Source organism: Aureobasidium pullulans (assembly GCF_000721785.1).
Source record: "Aureobasidium pullulans EXF-150 unplaced genomic scaffold scaffold_12, whole genome shotgun sequence".
Classification (NCBI taxonomy): Eukaryota; Fungi; Ascomycota; class Dothideomycetes; order Dothideales; family Saccotheciaceae; genus Aureobasidium; species Aureobasidium pullulans.
In genome coordinates this window covers 792,654-808,717 of record NW_021941032.1, presented here as the reverse complement: position 1 = coordinate 808,717, position 16,064 = coordinate 792,654, and the positions used below count along the sequence as shown (strand labels likewise).

The 16,064-nt window shown below is 50.4% G+C and overlaps 8 protein-coding genes across 8 annotated transcripts; 5 read left to right on the top strand and 3 right to left on the bottom strand.

The window, feature by feature from the left end:
* The first annotated feature begins 66 nt into the window (after positions 1-66).
* M438DRAFT_45025 (protein bli-3) lies at positions 67-1,159 on the top strand. Its single transcript, XM_029910113.1, has 3 exons — positions 67-188; positions 332-984; positions 1,037-1,159. Exons 2-3 carry the CDS (start codon positions 378-380, stop codon positions 1,054-1,056), a joined length of 627 nt encoding a protein of 208 aa, XP_029759458.1. The 5' UTR covers positions 67-188; positions 332-377; the 3' UTR covers positions 1,057-1,159.
* Positions 1,160-2,535: 1,376 nt separating this feature from the next.
* On the top strand, positions 2,536-4,954 carry M438DRAFT_406834 (uncharacterized protein). The gene is made up of 7 exons (XM_029909866.1): positions 2,536-2,709; positions 2,770-3,149; positions 3,199-3,455; positions 3,513-3,893; positions 3,942-4,099; positions 4,153-4,384; positions 4,437-4,954. Exons 1-7 carry the CDS (start codon positions 2,575-2,577, stop codon positions 4,751-4,753), a joined length of 1,860 nt encoding a protein of 619 aa, XP_029759457.1. The 5' UTR covers positions 2,536-2,574; the 3' UTR covers positions 4,754-4,954.
* A 973-nt stretch (positions 4,955-5,927) lies between these two features.
* On the top strand, positions 5,928-7,676 carry M438DRAFT_44994 (uncharacterized protein). Its single transcript, XM_029910112.1, has 2 exons — positions 5,928-6,068; positions 6,223-7,676. The coding sequence occupies exon 2, from the start codon at positions 6,394-6,396 to the stop codon at positions 7,363-7,365; it is 972 nt and encodes a 323-aa protein (XP_029759456.1). The 5' UTR covers positions 5,928-6,068; positions 6,223-6,393; the 3' UTR covers positions 7,366-7,676.
* A 310-nt stretch (positions 7,677-7,986) lies between these two features.
* M438DRAFT_336593 (SURF6-domain-containing protein) lies at positions 7,987-9,618 on the bottom strand (the record flags this gene model as incomplete). Its single annotated transcript, XM_029903902.1, has 3 exons — positions 7,987-9,405; positions 9,464-9,547; positions 9,601-9,618. The coding sequence occupies 3 exons, from the start codon at positions 9,616-9,618 to the stop codon at positions 7,987-7,989; spliced, it is 1,521 nt and encodes a 506-aa protein (XP_029759455.1).
* A 266-nt stretch (positions 9,619-9,884) lies between these two features.
* M438DRAFT_321690 (concanavalin A-like lectin/glucanase) lies at positions 9,885-11,831 on the top strand. The gene is made up of 2 exons (XM_029902928.1): positions 9,885-11,219; positions 11,276-11,831. Exons 1-2 carry the CDS (start codon positions 10,031-10,033, stop codon positions 11,401-11,403), a joined length of 1,317 nt encoding a protein of 438 aa, XP_029759454.1. The 5' UTR covers positions 9,885-10,030; the 3' UTR covers positions 11,404-11,831.
* Positions 11,832-13,509: 1,678 nt separating this feature from the next.
* Positions 13,510-14,250, bottom strand: M438DRAFT_356638 (supernatant protein factor, C-terminal domain-containing protein; the record flags this gene model as incomplete). The annotated part of the gene is made up of 3 exons (XM_029907115.1): positions 13,510-13,527; positions 13,593-13,988; positions 14,056-14,250. The coding sequence occupies 3 exons, from the start codon at positions 14,248-14,250 to the stop codon at positions 13,510-13,512; spliced, it is 609 nt and encodes a 202-aa protein (XP_029759453.1).
* M438DRAFT_44951 (uncharacterized protein) lies at positions 14,160-14,923 on the top strand. Its single transcript, XM_029910111.1, has 2 exons — positions 14,160-14,652; positions 14,706-14,923. The coding sequence occupies exons 1-2, from the start codon at positions 14,324-14,326 to the stop codon at positions 14,875-14,877; spliced, it is 501 nt and encodes a 166-aa protein (XP_029759452.1). The 5' UTR covers positions 14,160-14,323; the 3' UTR covers positions 14,878-14,923.
* Positions 14,762-15,666, bottom strand: M438DRAFT_346879 (uncharacterized protein). Its single transcript, XM_029905783.1, has one exon. The coding sequence runs from the start codon at positions 15,524-15,526 to the stop codon at positions 14,969-14,971; it is 558 nt and encodes a 185-aa protein (XP_029759451.1). The 5' UTR covers positions 15,527-15,666; the 3' UTR covers positions 14,762-14,968.
* Between the last annotated feature and the right edge of the window lie 398 nt (positions 15,667-16,064).

Here is a 16,064-nt window from a genome sequence, read left to right as displayed (position 1 = left end):
AAATGTTGTTGAATGGCTGGTGATCGATCGTTGCCGAAAGCTGAGCTCGCCATGCCGGAGGTGGATTTTTGTGATGTCATCGTGGAGACTCTGGAGAGCTCGTCATTGTTTTCGTGTTCTACCTTCACAAACGTCTCTTTCCTTCTTTCTCTTCCATCTCTCAATTGTAATTGACTCCTCTTCTCTCGGTAAGTTATCTCTTTCAGTTACATCTCACTCTTCCTCCTGTCGACCCAACACTCGACATCATGTCCTTGATTGCCCCTCTTCGCCGCCAGCTACCCCGCGCCCTCCAAAGAGCACCCCTGCTCACCTCGATTCGTGCCAGCAGAACACTTCAATCACACTACCAACCTTTCTCAACCTCAACCGCAAAGATGTCTTTCAGCAACACAGATACCGGCAGCAAGCCCGCCGACCCCTACACTGCCAAGAACCTTGAGCAGCCCGACACCCTCAAGGAGAAGGTCGGAGATCTCATCACCTTTGTCGACAAGTCCAAGTACTGCATGATGACCACTCGCATTGCCAGCAGTGGACTCCTCGTCTCGCGCTGCATGGCCCTCGCCGCCAAGGAGGGCAACGGTATCGACCTCATCTTCCACGCCAACAGCGAGTCTGGCAAGACCGATGACCTCGAGTCTGACAACGACATCAACCTGGCCTTCCTTCAGCCCTCCGGCGAGTGGGCTTCCATCTCCGGTATTGCCTCCATTGAGACCGACCGCGAGAAGGTCCGCAAGTACTACTCCCCCGGCCTCAAGGCCTGGTTGGGTGACCTCGGTGACGGCAAGCACGACGGTGGCCCTGAGGACCCCAGAATCATCCTCATCAAGGTCAAGGCCAAGACTGCTCAGTACGCCATCACCAGATCTGCTACTGGCGCTCTCGGCAACTTTGTCGAGTTCGCCAAGGGTGTTGCCACTGGTGAGACCGCCCAGGTCAACAAGCTCAGATACCTCGACGAGTCTGAGCTCCAGCAATGTAAGTTGAATGCAGGCGATTATATGCTCGAAACATGCTGACAATCACGAAGGGCGCACCTCCAGTCAATAGGCTAATGACTTATGTAAATCAAGCCTGAGAAGTGGCCAAAGAGAGCCAGCATCAGCTACGATATAGCATGACCACAAAGTAATGAAATAAGCATGTTCAAACTTTCAAAACAAGCAACTCTATTGTGATTTTCCGATTTTCAATGTCAATCTGGACCTAACCATCGGCAAGTCTTGCTGAGCTTTGTGCTTCATGACTTGTGTCGGACAGATTCGCTTGTCAGGGGGATGACCCTGCTCCGATGTACAGCAGCAATTATTCCACGACACAATGGCTCGACTTATCTGAAACTTGTTCTACAGAACAAAAGAATGTTTGAGACTTGATCGGCGGCGTTCGGATGGTACAATCAGGCGCACCAGGGGCGTAGGTGGCTTCGATGATCTTGTCATGAATTCTTTGACCACGCGACCTCGAATGTCCACAGCAGCAAGAGCATTTTCCCCCTTGGATGAATCATCTTCGCCCTATTTCGTACAAGATACACGAGCCAAGGTCTAAGCACGAATCGCCGCCTGGCGCAATTCAGCGAAGCGGATCGGTCTGGAAATCTGATACATGCAGTGTTGTGGTCGTTGCTGACTCCTTGAGCTTGCCCTGTTCACATGTCACTGCGCTATTTCCCCGCTGTGGAGGCGTCTGGTCTAAGGATCTGGGGCGCTTTAGGGATCATCGGCATCAAAAACTTTCTTGCGGAGACGCCGAACCATCCAAGCCGACTTGATCACCAAGAATATGGAACTCAACACTATTCTGAGGCCGAATGTCACTGCTTGATTCAGGATACGAGCCGCGGGATAACCATAACAACAGTCCGCGGACAGAATAGGAGATGAGTGCCACCGGCTTTCCCGTCTTGAGGCCGAAAAGCTTTCGAGACAAACCGGCCAATGTTGCCGAAAGTGTGTTCGAGACAGCCTAAACAAATTCTCCGCACGCCGCACGGAATGCTGATGTGCGTTGTCCTAGCTATCCCGTAGCTTCGTATCTTTGGTCTGGCAAAATTTTCCAGATGCGCTCGTCGAAATAGGTCTTCAAGCAAGTACAGTAGGTGGATTGATATGACTGGAAAAGCGAACTCAAGTCAAGCAACAAGCCATGCTCTCAATGAACCCCACTCTGGGCAGCTTATCCTCTCAAAGCCCCTCTCGGCGACGGTTCTTGAAGGTGCTTGTTGACAGTCACCCTTGGCCCTTGTCGCCAAGGAGGAAATCCACTCCCTCTGCAGAATGCAACCATAGATTGGTAGGCGGTCGAGATCCACATTGTACCAGGCCTCGTGACTCGATAACATGTGAGATTGGGGTGGGTACCCTTGCTAGTAACCTCTAGAAGCGGTAAAAGGATCATCGCTCTCCTGTCGGGCAGTTGGCTCAATCCTTCTAACGCTTGGAGTTCTGCGTATTTATTCGTGCAGTTCCCTCCCTCTCCACACCTCTCCACCTTTCTCCAGACGCTTCTCCATCAAAACCCCAGGCTTGACAGATCATTTCCCTACTCGAGGGACAATCAGCCAAGATGACTGAAAAGACAACATTCTCCGACGTCGACTATACTTCTCACAAGGAGAACACAAAAGAGACGACGATTCATGATGAAGCTCCTCAGCGTCAGGCTTCGGTCGCTCTCAACATTGTTGACAACCCTTTGAGAGTATGTAAATTCCGCATTCCTTGACTTATACTGCAAATTTGATACTGACGACAGCAAAAGCGTACCAACAAGGAACAAACCGTTCTCGATGCCCGAACATTCGCTGAATCGCATGGCATGGCCGACGATGCCGCCCTGTTTGGCAGAGCCGCTCTCGTCGCGCGTGACCCCGAACGATTCGAGACGATTCCCGACCTTACTGAGGAAGAGCGTGCAGCCCTCATTTACGAAAGAGATCACAAATGGCATGGACCTAAGATGCTATGGTATTCGATCGGTCTCTGTGCCATCGGTGCTGCCACACAAGGTTGGGATCAGACTGGCTCGAACGGAGCCAACTTGTCCTTCCCCGAAGAATTCGGTATCGGCACTAAATCTGCTTACGACACATGGATCGTTGGTCTGGTCAACTCCATTATTTTCCTCACGGCTGGCCTCATGTGAGTATTAATAGTTCTCTATGCTTGGCCTTGGATTAACGTGTCGCAGTGGCGCTTTCATCGTCGATCCATTGAACAAATACCTCGGCCGTAGAGGTGAAATTTTCCTCACTGCTGCCTGTCTTACTGCCACTCCGATTGGCTCGGGTTTCGCTCAATCATGGCATGGTCTCTTCGTCGCACGTTTCGTCATGGGTATTGGTATCGGCGCAAAAAACGCGACCGTCCCTATCTACTCGGCTGAGATGGCCCCCGCTCGCATTCGTGGTGCCCTTGTCATGTTCTGGCAGCTTTGGGTCGTTATTGGTAAGAAATTCTGCTAGCTCGAATTCTCTGGGAGACCATGCTGATTCAATTTGCTAGGTATCTTCTGTGGCTTCTGCGCAAACGTTATCGTCAAAGATGTTCCTCGCATTGCATGGCGTCTTCAGCTTGGATCGGCCTTCATTCCATCCTTCATCCTTATGTGCGGCATTTTCTTCTGCCCCGAATCGCCTCGTTGGTTGATGAAGCACGGAAAAATCGCTCAAGGTTTCAAGTCTATGGCTGCTTTGCGTGCGCATCCCATCATTGGCGCAAGAGACTACTACTATTCGTATGTCATCTACGAGGAGGAGCTCAAGGTTGCCAGTGGATCAACCTACTTCACCCGTTTGAGAGACTGCTTCACTGTACCTCGTATCAGAAGAGCCAACTATGGTGCATCGACTGTTATGATTGCCCAGCAAATGTGCGGTATCAACAGTAAGTGATCCGATGGCTATGTTTATGCACATTCCTAACATTTCACAGTCATCTCTTTCTACAGTTCAACCATCTTCACAAACGCTGGCTATAGCAACGACCAGGCTTTGTTCGCATCTCTTGGTTATGGTGCCATTCAAGTCGTCTTCACCATTCCTACGTTGTTTTTGATCGATACGAAGGGCCGAAGAACATTGACCTTGATTGTGAGTTGCCTCTCAAATGATATAACGAAAGCATGCTAACTTTTCCCCTCTAGACTTTTCCACTTATGTGTATCTTCCTGCTGGCTGCAGGTCTATCGCTTCTGCAACCCGAATCCGCCAGTTCTGCCTCCAAAGTCGGACCTGTCATCTTATTCGTCTACCTCTTCACGATCGCTTACTCCTTGGGAGAAGGCCCAGTCGCGTTCCAGTACTCTGCTGAGGTCTTCCCTACCATCCAGCGTGAGCAAGGAATGGCATGGGCAGTCTGTATCAACAACACTTTCGGTGAGCCTTGACAACGTCAGAAAATCTCGTCCCTCAGCTAACATGAACTCAGCTGGTATCCTCAGTCTGACATATCCTCGTATGGAAAGCGTAATGACCGCAACTGGTGCTTTCGGCTTCTATGCCGCACTGAACCTGATTGCATGGTTCATGATCTTCGCCTTTGTCCGCGAAACCAAACAGCTCACTCTGGAGGAAATCGATCAAGTCTTTTCGGTCCCTACCAAGACCTTCCTCAACTACGAGTTGACCACCTGGTTGCCTTACTTCGTCAAGCGCCACCTCCTGTTCAAGAAGAATACCCCCAAGCCCCCACCCATTATCGAGAAGGCTAGCTGGCACGACCAAGACGTGACTCCCACAGCTTAAACAACACAACTCCACATATTCCGACACACCGACTAGATACCTGGAGAGTGCATAGGAGTTGGCTATACGATATTCACGAATGGTGTAGGAGAGGAGAGATACCCTTAGAGGACGCGATGCGGACGAACAATCCGCAAGTATGGTAGCGTCATAATACTGTCGGTGGATGCACATGTTTTTTCCTTACATCGACGATTATCGTCAATCTCTCACTGTCTAATCTATACCCTCTTTTTCCTCTGCAACTGAGAGCCAACACACACATCTCAATTCATGATGCACGTCCAGCTATACTTTCGACCCCCATGGTGACCTCGGCAATGCCTCAACTCATTGCTTGATATTCCGATCCACCAACGGCTCCTCCAAGATCCTGAATCTGGCCAACCAGGTTCAATCCTTACAAGCTAAGGTGATGTGGTGTAGTGGTAGCATGTGTCGTTGTGGAGGTTAAAGTCCAGCAACGCCGACCCGACGGCGGTTCGATTCCGCCCATTGCCAGGATCATATATCTTTTTGTCCTTTTGTAACCAGTTCCCATCTTCCGAGTGTCTTTTGTTTTTGTTGGGCGCGCAAAATGTTGGCAGAGAGAAAGAAAATTTTGATGCGGGACTTGAGGGTGGCTTGTGCGTGAGTGGGGGTGCGGGGCTTTTATTTGGAAGGAAGAGAAAAGAATAATTGGGGTAGGGGGAGGTGGACGTCGGGTCGTGGGTTGGAGGTTGGTTGCGTTGTGCTTTTCTGATGATTCATCCCCTAAGGAAGGGTTTCCTGGCTTCGATTCAACGAGTCTTAGAGAAATGTCCGTCCGATCACAGACTGGTGGACAGACAGCATGATGTCCATGGCTGGATCTGGTTGACATAAGAGGGTGTGACTCTTATTTTCTGGTCCCTCGACTCGACTATTCTTCTCTCGGCATGAAAATTCATGGCAGATCGCAAGAATCATCCTACAATAGACGCGTCCTTGATGACAGACAGGTTTGGGACCAGCGATAGGTCTTCATGATGATCAAATCTGCTTGGTGTAACTGACTGTTGCCTCACGAACAACCGATGCTGGAATCAACAATGACAGCTATGATCACGACGATGATGCCATCGCGAGAAAAGTCACTACGAGGCGACGTCTTCACCACTTCCTCGTCCTCGTCGGCCCCACGAAGGATGTCCCTAGCCACTTGAAGCAGCCATGATCGGGAAACTTCTATACTTCTTCCCGCAGTTTCGAAGTAGATTTGCGATCCTGCTATTGACACGAAGTCTGTTCTACACGGAATCAGATCTGACCTAAAACATCGAACCAACATTCCAAGGTATGAGTAAGGAATAGTAGAAATATGCATGAGAGAGACTAGATACGCAAGTAAGCAGATCAGGTGGTAGAGAATGTGGATGAGGAAGTCATGAGTTACAGGCAGCTAAAAGTTCTCGACGTGTCTATGTCGCAATAGCTAACGTAGGCTAAAGGGCGTACTGCGTCTGCAGGTATTACGATCTGGTCTCGGCGCTACCGACTCTACCTTTGGCACAATACCTCGTACTACGATATACTAGACATAGGAACTAAACCACAACACAATCAATTACGACTTCCCACACGAGTTGACACGAGCGTTTTTCCATGACTGCCATGAAGCCATGTGGCTAGTTGCCTATTCAGTCAGACACCATTCATGGGCGAAAAGTCAATTAACTCAAACCACCTCTCCCAGTCATAATCTCCAGGACAATTCAACAGCAAAGATGAGTCGCCAAATGGTTACCAGAATAACTCAAGATATTTTGGAGGAGAGCACTTTGCGTCCTTTTCACACAGGAAAACCCCCAAAATTTCCGGATATTGAGGAATACTCTATTTTTCTGTCGACCACTTCAACTTCGACAACCAACATCGAAGTAGCTTTTCCTGATCGCAAGATGGACAAAAAATCAGAGGCTTGGATTTCCGGCGACCGTGTTGCTGCTTTCGACAGCTTCGACTCTGATACTACCATGGACAACGATACTACAGAAAATACATCCGACTCGATGGTACAAGATGTTGATATTACCGCCATGGCTGCAGACTCAGACTCCATCACCACCATGGCCAACTCTATCACAGACAACGACACCACAGACGACCTGTCCGACTCAACAGACGACTTCTCAACAACAACCCACAGCATCTCCATAACCTGCTGCCCGTCCCCTTCGTCCTCTGATTCAACATCCTCTGATTCAACAACAGGCTCTACAACCTCAACACCCCATTGCATTTTAAAACCTACCCACTTCTCCTCTACCTCCCCATTGATCAGAAGAAACTTGAATATCTTCCCTAGACCGGAATGGGCGGGGGTGAAACTGGCACGACAGAAATCAGATCAAGAACAGAGGGTTTTTGCGAAGAAGCAGTGTGTAAGATTTTGTGGCGACCAAGAGGAGGAAGAAGAAGACGAGGAAGAGGGACATTTAGAGGAGGATAAATTCAAGGAAGAAGGTAAAGGAGAGGAGAGGTTTTGGGGGCTTGAGCCACAGAGGAGGAATCAGGATAGGAGGGAGGGAGGAACGTTCATGGAGAGCTTTTGGAGAATTGGTGATGAGAATATTCGTGGCATCGAGGCGTGATCAGGGAATTTTGAAGCATAAAGAAAGGAAGGGTTGGTGTGGTATCAGAGCACGATCAAGAAGTTGAATTCAGCATGAGGAAGCGAGACTTTATATGGACGAGGAGGAAGAAAGGATATACGAGAGGGGTGAGAGACTCACATCGCAGATATACTAGATCTTACATCGGATGCATCAAGATGAATTTGACCACATTTTCCTGTGTTGACGGAGTGTTGTTAGAGCTCCGCGTTCTCCATCGCATACCTTTGGGATCTTGATGTGGTATTTCTGATATCATCGGGCCATAGTGTTGTTTGACTAACAGTCATGCTGTAACAAGGACAACCGCATAGCCTCCTGCCTCTTTCGTGAAAGCAAGCAGACACCCAACACGCTGCTCATGATGTGGTGAAACTAGTTGTATACAATGGCATGTAGACACCAAAAAAAAGGCCGAGTAAATAAAGGAGGTATCAAGCAATTTTTGTGTACGCAGAACCCTTTCTGCAATAATTCCCGAAACCCCCTTCCCAAAGAAACAAAGAGACCAAAGAATGAACAACCCATTGTAAGAAGAACCATGATCCGCTAATGGTGGAAAAAAGACAAAAAGTTGACAAAAACAGAGAGATATTTCAATCAAGCCTTGAATCTGCCTTCAAAGCCCGGTCTTGCCTTCTTTTTGGCACCACCACTGCTGCTGCCCTTTTTGCCGCCCTTCTTGGAGCCCTTTTCGTCGCGTCTCTTGTTTAGGTTCTCGGTTCTCTTCTTGTCTTTCATTTCCTTGCCCTTCTTGACGTTGTCGAGGCGTTCGTTCCATTGTGTGGCGCTCTTGGTCTTTTGGTCTGTCTTGCGCTTCAAGGTCTTTTTGAGGAGGGATTGGTCGTCCTTGACGCGTTCGCCGTGGGCGCGCTTCTTTGCGTTGAGCCACATGTCCTTCTCTTCAATCTCCTTGCGCTTCTCCTCGTCCATGCCGGCGAGTCGCTGGGCCTTCTTCTCGGCTGCGGCCAAGGCGGTCTTGACGTCTGAGGGACCCTTCTTCTTCTTGTGAGCGGCAATGGAACCAAGGGTGGGATCGGTCTCCTCGTCATCGAATGCGACACGGCCGAAGGAGAAGTTGTTCTCGTCTACAGCGCGCGGTGAGAAGATGTCGGGTGTGGCGAGCGGACTGCCGCTACCGCGCAGGCGCTCGTTGTTCAGACGCTCCTCCTCCTCCTTTGCCTTCAGACGCAACTCCTTCTTGTGCTGCTTACGGGCTTCCTCCTTCTTGCGACGCGACTCGAGCAACTCCTGTCTATTGCGAGGGGCGGCACCGTTAGGACCGTCGGCCTTGCGCTGAGCACGGAGTGCCTCGATACGGGCCTTCAGACGAGCTTGCAGTTCCTCTGCGTTGACCTCTGGCAGCTTAAGGGCGAGTGCCTTCTTAGGCTTTGTAGTGGTGGTTGCATCTCCTTCGGTAGGATTCGAGGCGGGGACTATTGAAGATGAGGAGGATGTGACAGACTGGTTTGCGGAGTTGTCGAATACAGAAGCTTGCTCGGGGCTTGCTGGGGTGGAGGTTTCGTCGTTGTCGACTAGGCCAGAGAAGTCCATTGCGTCGTCGGCGGCTTCGTCGACAGATTCGTTGCCGGCGTCTTCCATTTCCTCATCGGCAGATTCTTCAGCGCCAGCAGCAGATTGAGGTTCCTGCTTGCGAGCAGCCTTTTTGGCGTCCAGCTTTGCCTTTTGCTTGTCGGCCTTTTCCTTCTTCAGACGGCGCTTCTCCTTTCTCTTGTCTGCCTGTGTCTTTTTGCTGCTTGATGTGGCGTCGGCATCATCGTCCTCGCTGTCGTCCTCTTCGTCAACCTTTTGCTTCTTGCTCGGTTGGTCTGCGTCGGCGGGCAAATCGATTTGTGCAGAAGAATCCTCGTCATCTTCGTCGATTCCTAGCTCTCGCTTTCTCTTGCGCTCGTTCTCATCCATGACGTCTTTTGCGGACTTCTGGTTTGCAGGGTCGAGTTTTGCGCGCTTAGCTTGGCGCTTTTGCTCTTTTGTCTGTTTCTTGCGCTGCCATTGGTCCTGCAGAAGGGAGTGTGAGCAGGAGGCATATCTTCTAGCAGCGGTCGCAGAGACGTACGCTGTTATCTTTTGAGTAGTATTCATTGGCGGGAATCAGGGAAAGAAGACCCTCAAATGCCTGAGCGTGGCTCTCAAGACGTGCCTGTAGGAGGTCAATTTTAAGACCAGAAAAAAAAGCAGAGCGATTCAGCATACCTCTAGATCATCAGCCATGGTGAAATTAGATCAAAAAATGAAGATAGGCGTGGCAAGATGGTTGATGCAAAAGAGTCGTCTTTTGTTCTTGACGCTGAACTTTTCGCCATAGTATCGCGGGCGATGGCTTGGCATGGCGGGTCTCTGAAACGGGCCATGACGATCCGGGGTATCGCTTAGCTTCATCTTTGCGCGAACTGGCCAGAGTGGGCAAGAGCAAGTCGCAACTTCTATAACCATCGCTGTCCATGGAAAACTTTGCTCTGGATGCAACTCACAAAGGCGGTCTCACCATCTCTCACTACCTCGACTGCTCTCCCAACGTCGTCAGCATCTTCAAAGAAGTCAACAAGCTGGTTCTTGTTGTCACGATAGGCTTGGTCTCCGTCTCTCTCCTCCGCACCTTCAGACCCTCACCTTCTCGCTCCTCATGATCGCCCGACTGTCGCCTGCCTCGCTGGCATGGCTACTCTTCAGTACCTCTGCCCAAGCTTCATATGTCATTGAGGGTCTGTCCTTCGGCCACAAGGGTGCTATCTCACCCAACGGACGCGCCGTTCCTGGTTGGCACCTTTCTGGAGAGAACCACACCCCTCAACTGCTCTCAGATCGCATCATCCTCACACCTCCGGCTCCCGGCGGTACAAGAGGTGCTATCTTCGCCGACAATCCCATCACCCAACCCGAATGGGTCGTCGAGACCGAGTTCCGTGCTTCGGGTCAAGAGCGTGGTAGTGGAAACTTGAACTTCTGGTTCGTTGATACTGGTCGTTCTGCTGTCGGTCAGAGCAGTATATATACAGTCAGCAAATTCGACGGTCTTGCTCTGGTCGTTGATCAATACGGTCCTCGTGGAGGCTCTATTCGTGGTTTCCTGAACGACGGCTCTGCCAACTTCAAGGACCACCACAACGTTGACAGTCTGGCCTTTGGTCATTGCGATTACGCATACCGCAATTTGGGTCGACCAAGCAAGTTGCGCATCGAGAACGGCGCTCACGGTCTCCGCGTTGACATCGACGGCACATCCTGCTTCCACAGCGAGAAGGTCAACCTTCCTCCGGGTTACTTCTTTGGTATCTCGGCTGCTGCTTCTGAGAACCCCGACTCGTTCGAGGTCTACAAGTTTTCTGCTTCTACCACAAACTCCATCAGCCGTGAGGAGCCTAATGTCGAGGCCAAACGTCAACATATTGAAAAGCTCGACAAGTTCCCCGGCGCCCCAGAGGCTCTCCCTGACGCCGATGCCAGTACTATCAAGGCTCAGGCTGATCAGTTCGCCGATCTTCACAACCGTCTGCAAGGCATGACTCACCAAATTGCAAACATGTTTGGCGAGTTTGAACGTCTTTCTCGCCAGATGAACGAGCGTCATGCCGAGTTGATGGCCAAGGTTGCCGGTACCAATGCTGGCGATTCGAGCGACAAGCCTCAGCAACCTACTGGAGAAGCTCTTTTGCCTCTCAGCCGTCGTGTTGAGAACATTGAGCGTATTGCGCTTGCCATTCAGCGTGACGTCGAAGGCAAGGACTACCGCGAGCACTTGACAAATTTGCAACAGTCCATCGAGGGCGTCCGTGGAGGTCTGACCGAACATCTCCCCGAAACCATCGCTCACAGTAAGTCACTTCTCAACCCTTCCTTCCGCAACAGTGATGCTAACATCTTCTTCCAGTGATCTCCACCGCCGCGCCCAAGATGGGTATGTTCATCTTCGTCGTCATCGCCTTCCAGGTCATGCTCGCCGGCGCCTACATAATCTACAAGAGACGCAGAGCAAACGCCCCCAAGAAGTACTTGTAGTGCTCTCTCAGTAAATCTTCTTGTATAGCCTCTTCTTTTTTGCAGAGTTTTCTTGTCTTTGTCGATGTATCAAGATTAGCGGTTCTTCTTGGTTCAAAGCGACCGTCTTGTAGTTTTGGAGCGGGGCTTTTTACATACCTAACATTTGTTGTATAGAGAGGAGACTTTCAAAGATATCAAACACGAAACTTTGTACACACACAAGCTGAGGATACAAGAGAAATTGCAACAAGAAAATAACTCTATCACACAAGGAGAAGGGATGTGCTGCCTTTTATGAGACAATGCCAAAAGATACTACTACGCTAGAGAAACCCCTAAAGCTTATGCAAGAGCAAAAAAAGAAGAGAATTGCAGCGAGTAGGATTCGAACCCACGATCTCCTTGCTTCGAGGAGGGTCAGGCACCTCAGAAGGTCGCAAGGCCGCATCCGTCAAATGCTTGTGTTTGCAAGACAATTGATTACAAAGGCGTCTTAAGACCACTAGACCATCGCTGCTTTTTTTTGATGGTTGGGGTGGATTTGGGGAGGTATTTGGAGGTTAAGATGGGAGGGAAGGAAGAAGGGCGTGGGAAGGACGGGGAGGTGGTGGGTGTGACTTCCATCTGGATAATCGCATTAGCATGATTCGCGACATCATCATGTGAACACCTATTTGAGACCCGACGCACTTTGTTTTCAGTCTGCTTCGGTCCTTCTGAGTACCTGAGGTGCGTTCTCCATTTCAGCATCATTCAGTCACCATTTATGCTCCAGATGGTTCACTAGGTATGCTTTCCCTGCCCGAAAACAGCTTTGCTATTTGCTTCCAAGCGTATCACCACTCCGTCCTAACCATGTCCCATCGCAGGCAAATGGTGTCACGACAAGTACACTAACCAGGCTCATCGGTCAGCCATTCATTGGGCGACTTCGAAACAATTGATGTATTACCAAATGGCCAGACAGATGTGCACCGAATGTGGAAGCGACAACGAAAGTGTTGTATCCGGCGGCCAAAACATTCACAGCTTGCCAACAACTAGGCGCCCCTCCGCAACAGTACCAGAATATGCAAGCCGGAAGGATGACTGACTTCCTTCATGCTGAGCACCTCAATTTCGGCGGCATTCTCGCGGGCATCAGTTGGGCCACCAGGCCCCACTGAAAGCGAACCCCTTGTTCGACATGTTGTCTGGTGCGGTTGTAGGAAACTGCAAGCTTGCATCTCGCCCCTTCCAGCGAAACCAGAAATCCTCGGCCACGCGGTATGACGGTCGTGGTATTCTGAGATCTTATCTGGCAGCAGCGATTGACTAGCCCGTTGCGAAGGCGTCTTCGGGTGTCATACAATGCGAATGGGATAGTGATGTAGATTTGTAGATGAGTCGAGGACAGGTCGATGCACTCTGCGCTCTCAATCAATCTGGGACAAGTTATTGCTGGGCAGGTCGATGACGGTGAAAAGTGCAAGGCACACATTCGTACTGCTTGAGTCAGTGAGAGGGAGGTTGATGGAGACAACGATGCAAGACTACAGGCAATACTGAACCCATCATTACGGTGCTCTCAACTGATGCCTATGCAACGCATGCAGCTACTCCAAGCACCGAATACTCTTCAAAATCTACATGTCAAAATGCGCAATGTTGTTGAGAACTCGGAGGGGGTCCAATGAGAGCCTGAAAGTCTACGAGATTGGTCGTGAACATCTCGCGCTCTCAGCGGGATCCTTTTAGTTCTCAATAACTTTGTGCATTTGATGGATGGTGATATCGAACGGACTGGTCTTGGAGAGAGCTAGAGTTGGCGTAGGCTGTATGAGAAAACAGATTAGCGTGATGTGCCAATCATTGCTAATGTGAACTGATGCAAAATGTGAACTGATGCAAAATGTGTTGCTCCAGCATGACCGACTTGTTTCTTTTGTGCTTTAATCAGAAAGCTTTCACTCGGCATGATTCCAGATTTCAACATGTGGGAAGAAGGATGAGCGATGTTGACGATCCACATTCTGTAATACAGCGGGCAGAAAGAGAAAAACGTGATATCAGAACATGTTCTCATTGGAAACGTAGAAGGTCTGTTGGGTATATAGAAGCTTTTGAACGAACAATTCAAGACACCTAAACAACGTGCTTGACCTATACAAGACATTAGCGCCTGAAGTCTAGAAAATCGAATCAAGAAAACAGGGCTATGAGCGTACCTCGAAGAAGCGCTTGAGCCACCAGACCTGGAAGATGCCCTCGCCGATCAAGACACCGAGCTGGAAGATGCTCCACCACTTGACTCTGGCGTTGGTGCTCTCGGCCGTGTTGCGGTGAGTGCGCTCACGAACGACAATGTAACCCTGCTCATCCTTGACCTGTGCCAACAGCTCTCCAAGAGTGCGCACTTCCTTCTCCAGAGGGTCTTGGGGAGCCTCGCTCTCGGGGACGTAGACGATGCCGTGGACGTTGAAGCTGACCTCCTTTGTGTTTGCCGACCAGTGTTCGTTGCTGAAGCAGTACAAGTAGCGGCCGTCCATTCCGGCGGTGAAGCTGTGGTCGCCGCTGCTGACGGAGCGCTCGTGGACTTGGTATGCGTTGGCGGGGTTTTGGATCTGTCATGACCCCTGTCAGCTTTTGTCGCGGTTATCTTCCTCAAGAAGTGAGTTGCGAGAAACTTACCCAGAAGTCGATGTCCAGGTTTCCACTGCCACCAAACTCGCGGTCGCCGACCTGGAAAGTGACGGTCATTCTGTCGTCCGAGTGCAGCTCCTCGTGGAAGCATTCGCGCGAGTGCGCCTTGAGCTGGATGTTGTGTGCCGAGCTGACGGCGAAGAGGCCGCAGAGGGCTGCATAGAGGAAGGCGAGGACGAGCATCTTTGCTGTCGATTGAGAGTTGCGAACACGCAAAGGAGCTTCGTGGATCGACAACAATAATTGTTTGGTCGAGATGTTGCTCCGCTGTCCCTTGAACATGGAGGTGCACGGTCCTCAACCTCTTGCTTGCAGCCCCCTATTCGAATCACGTTTCTGCAACTCTGTTGAACTCGTATCCAGATATGCTTTGGTACTTTATCTAAGTCTTCGAATAGCCAGTATCAATAAAATCAAGACCTATCTAGTAGACCGGTTGCTGGTCGCGTGCGTGACAATACATGTCTTCGGCGTACCTTCCTTTCTTCTTGAAGCTCGCTGCTGCTGCCAAGTTTTGTGGCCCAGGCTCGTTGAACCTCATTCCATATCCCTGTCACGTCTGCTCATGCTCTCGTCGTGTACAAGGTATGTCTTGTCTGGCCGCTTCGGTCATTCCAATGACCTAAAACCGAAGGTAGGATAGGGTGCCACCCCATTCGGAAGAAATGTCTGGAGACGAAGCCAGCTGCCAGAACAGCCGGATACTGGACCACTAGGCATGAAGACTCTGCACCAGACTATCTCTCTTCTTGTCTTGTGTTCGTCCCTTCACCCAGGAAGCCACCGGAACCAACACATCACAGAGGATGAACAGGGAAATCACTGCTGGGTCTACAGGATTACCTTTATCGCAGCAGCTTTTTGATGGAAAGCGACCACAGCTGTCCTTGTTCTGGAGGGCTCACCAATCAAAGGAAATAGTACCAGAACCAGGACTGGATGATGCGGCGAGCGATTCTCTGGTGGCCGAGTGTCCAGAGTTCGGTATTGCAAGATCCGGAAGCATACATATCGAGGACTTCTTCAGCAAGCTGTCAGGAGCCCGGAATTGCCAGCCCGGAGGTTCGGAAGACGTGTCGTACTGTGGCCAAGGCAGAGGTCGAAGCAGCAGGAGCATGCCGAATTGTCGCTTTCCTACAGAGCTCCTCAAGGTCGCTGCATTCGGTCTAGATGGCTCTGACGGAAGGTGTAGATTGATTGTGTTCCTCTGTTGAGATCGCTCTGAGCAGAACGACATATCTGATCGCGACCGCATGCCGCATGGGGCGGTCTGCCTGATGGAATCGATGCATGTTGCGCCCTGGAACGGATATCCGCGCATCAGGATCGATGCCGCCGTCGGCGCAGAAACGAGCTGTTCTCTGGCGCCGTCGTCGAGTTGATTTTGAGACAACGATCGCGTGGCTGTATCAACAAGCTGCGTGTCTGCTACGGGCTGGCTGGCTGGCTGGTTGATCATCACAAGGACTTTGATGAAAGGATGCAGAATGACATCAAGACAGGTAGGTCAATTGCTCAAATCATCTGCAGGCTGGACATCAGATGCCTCGTTGCGTTGCAGAAATACAGTGTACAGACAATTCACAAGAGGGATGAGACAACAAGGGGTGACTATATAATTCGAAAAGATTAAATTCACCTTGTCTGCGCAGACACGGGCCATTAGTCAAGTGGCAAGTAAGCGTTGCTTTGCGCATGCTGGTTCACCTGCGGGAGTGGATTATTGTTACGGGTAGGTTAATGGAATTCGTGCAGCACTTCGGTGTCTCTCAAGTACTGTCCAGCGACCCAGGCGATGATATGGTCCGTCCCTTTTTTTTTGCCCCTTTCCTTTGATCCTACGATTTTTTTCGGCGCTGGCAGATGAAAGAGGGTGGTGTTGGTGTTTCTGGTGCAAAAAGAGTTGGCGGTATGCGCAGAGTTGAACTCCTTGTTACGGAATTTCAATACGCGGCTTTTGTTATGGCTTGTGTTCAAGCCTCGTCAACAGCAACTCT